This window comes from Penaeus japonicus, unplaced genomic scaffold (assembly GCF_977035675.1).
Source record: "Penaeus japonicus unplaced genomic scaffold, GWHDUDI00000001_assembly GWHDUDI00000010, whole genome shotgun sequence".
Lineage (NCBI taxonomy): Eukaryota > Metazoa > Arthropoda > Malacostraca > Decapoda > Penaeidae > Penaeus > Penaeus japonicus.
The window spans coordinates 39,398,349-39,400,625 of record NW_028234412.1 but is presented as its reverse complement, the minus strand read 5'-3'; the positions used below and the strand labels follow the sequence as shown (position 1 = coordinate 39,400,625).

Below are 2,277 nucleotides of genomic sequence, written 5' to 3'. Positions count from 1 at the left end.
TAACTTTCCATTCAATGTAAACCAGATCGTCTCATAAGCCACTTGTTTTCTACGGATAATATTTTTACAAGCATGAACTAAAGGTCATGTTCGTTACCATTTGATAGTTCATTCATATTTCTACAAAGTACTTAAGTATATACATGCAAATCCATAGATATCATGCACTATACCATCACTAAATTGAAATACCGAAGACCGTGTTATTGCAGCTACGCATTAAAAAACTCAGGCATCCGCTTCCGCTACTGTGCCTCTCAATTCAACTTCGAAATTGTCATCACTACCATTGAACATGCAATGCAAAGATACAGAAATCCATCTAAAGTAAATCTCTTGTTTCTGAAGAATAAATAGGATATAAATACACGTTTAAAACATACCCTAAGGCTCCACAGATCAAATAATTCTTCCCAATACTTAAAAACGCGCAGAAGAACCGTCCTGGCACTGGACGACCGACCCAAAGAACCACCAACACCCCCTATGGACCAAGGCCACGCCCCTGATCCCCCAGCACAGTCCCTAAGGCCCCCCGTGCTGCCAAAGGGCGTGAGGGGGGCGCTGGGGAGATTTGAAGGTTGGCGCCGGGTCCCCCTCGGCCTCGCCAGCGGAGCCTCGTCGCGCCGCCATATTGGCCGCTTGTTATGATGTCGGGCGAGGGAGTCGTCAGCGATTAGGGACTGGCATTCAGGATGGCAGTCGACTTCTGCGACTACTTTTGGGTAGGGTGACTCGTGAGAGGCTGGAGCACGCCGCGAGCGGAGTGGCACGATGAGTGAGAGAGCGAGTGAGTGACAAATGACGGAAAGAGGTGGTGAGGCCGAGCGGGGAGCTGGTCAGCTGATCCACCCACCAGCTCCTGACACGGCTCAGGAGGACCCTCGGCCTCGCCGCCCCTCGCCGCCTTAGCTGCCACGGTGCCCCTGGCGGCGTGGGCGTAGGCGTGGCCGAGGCAGGGGCGGGGACGGCACGGGCGGCCCTTGTGGGCGGCGGGAAGGAGAGGGGCGAATGACACTTGATCCTGCACGCCCGTGTGCGAGGGAGGCGTTGCTGGCTCTGCTTTGTCACCTGGGCAGGTCTGAGAGCCGCCTAGGGGAGGGCAAGGGCGTCGCTCTGAAGGGAAGGGCACCCGACCTGTGATTACAGGTGATGCAGGGCGGGGGATGCTTGGACTCTGATTTCACTGTTTGTGGCAGGGCGAGAGGCACTGCAGGATGTCAGCACTTTTGGAAATGAATTCGGAAGTACTAAACGTTTCATAAGAAGAGAAGTAATGATTATTGTACGAGACAATATAAAAATTGATACAGTAATGCTACTATATAAAGAACGGTAATAATTTAGTTGGTATATTTGGATAAAGACGCAACCGAACAGCGAAAAAACTAGCCTAACAGCATAAAGTAGTTGTAATTATGACGTAACACTATATAACAATTCTACCGGTAAACGAAAAATATAGGGAGATATGTTACTTTGAAAATATTACAAAAAAGAGGAAAAGGAGAGAGATTTCCACTGCATAAATGAACTTCTGATTGAATAACGTCGGCTCTTTGGATGCGCTGACCTCGACAGCGGAAGGACAAAAAAGTCCGCTAATGTGCAACTAATGTCACATGATAATACTAGCTCCAATAGGAAAACAATTGATCTAACTGAAAGATTTATCAACTGATCGCAAATGATTGAATTGTGAGTGTGGGTCCTTAGTCAAATTTCAAAATCAGTATCGAGACGGCAACTGAGCGCACAGGTTGTAGGTACATGCTTCGGGATTTTATTAAGTTATTTTATAAAGATGCCTAAACTCTTGTGGTACCAAGTACATACTGCCAACGCAAGTGCAATGTAAAAACTGCAAGTTACACTGTACGAGCAGGCGAGGTCTTAATGTTTACCTGCCATGTAGTGGCTTGAAAGGGGGCAAAATTTAAATCAAGGTTAGGTTAGGTCCACTGGTTAGGTTTTGTTGTATGCGAATATGGTGAAAACTGTGTTCGTGGCAGATATGTATCTTCCACAAAGTAGCTTGAAAAGGGGCGAGTCCAGGGGTGGGCGAATTCTCCTTCGGCTAGGGCTAGCCTAAAAACTAAGTTAGGTTAGGTTAGGTTTTGATACCGGAAAACTAGTTTAAACCTGCTGCCAGAAATTGTTCAGTACCACGTTGACTCTGGCATGTGTGTATGTGGGGGGGGAGGGGGGGCTCAGTAACGAAAGTTTTCCAGTGGAAATAAATATAAAAACTGCAAAACACAAAGAAAACTACCCGAA

General features: G+C 47.3%; 1 protein-coding gene across 9 annotated transcripts in view; it reads left to right on the top strand.

The window, feature by feature from the left end:
- Window positions 1–570: 570 nt before the first annotated feature.
- LOC122258814 (F-BAR domain only protein 2) overlaps window positions 571–2,277 on the top strand; it is a 65,156-nt gene continuing 63,449 nt past the window's right edge. For all 9 annotated transcript variants that reach the window (XM_086541352.1, XM_086541350.1, XM_086541349.1 and 6 more), the window contains exon 1: window positions 571–725. In XM_086541352.1, the coding sequence (XP_086397478.1) occupies window positions 696–725 (30 nt within the window). In that variant the 5' untranslated portion in view covers window positions 571–695. The remainder of the gene's footprint in view (window positions 726–2,277) is intronic.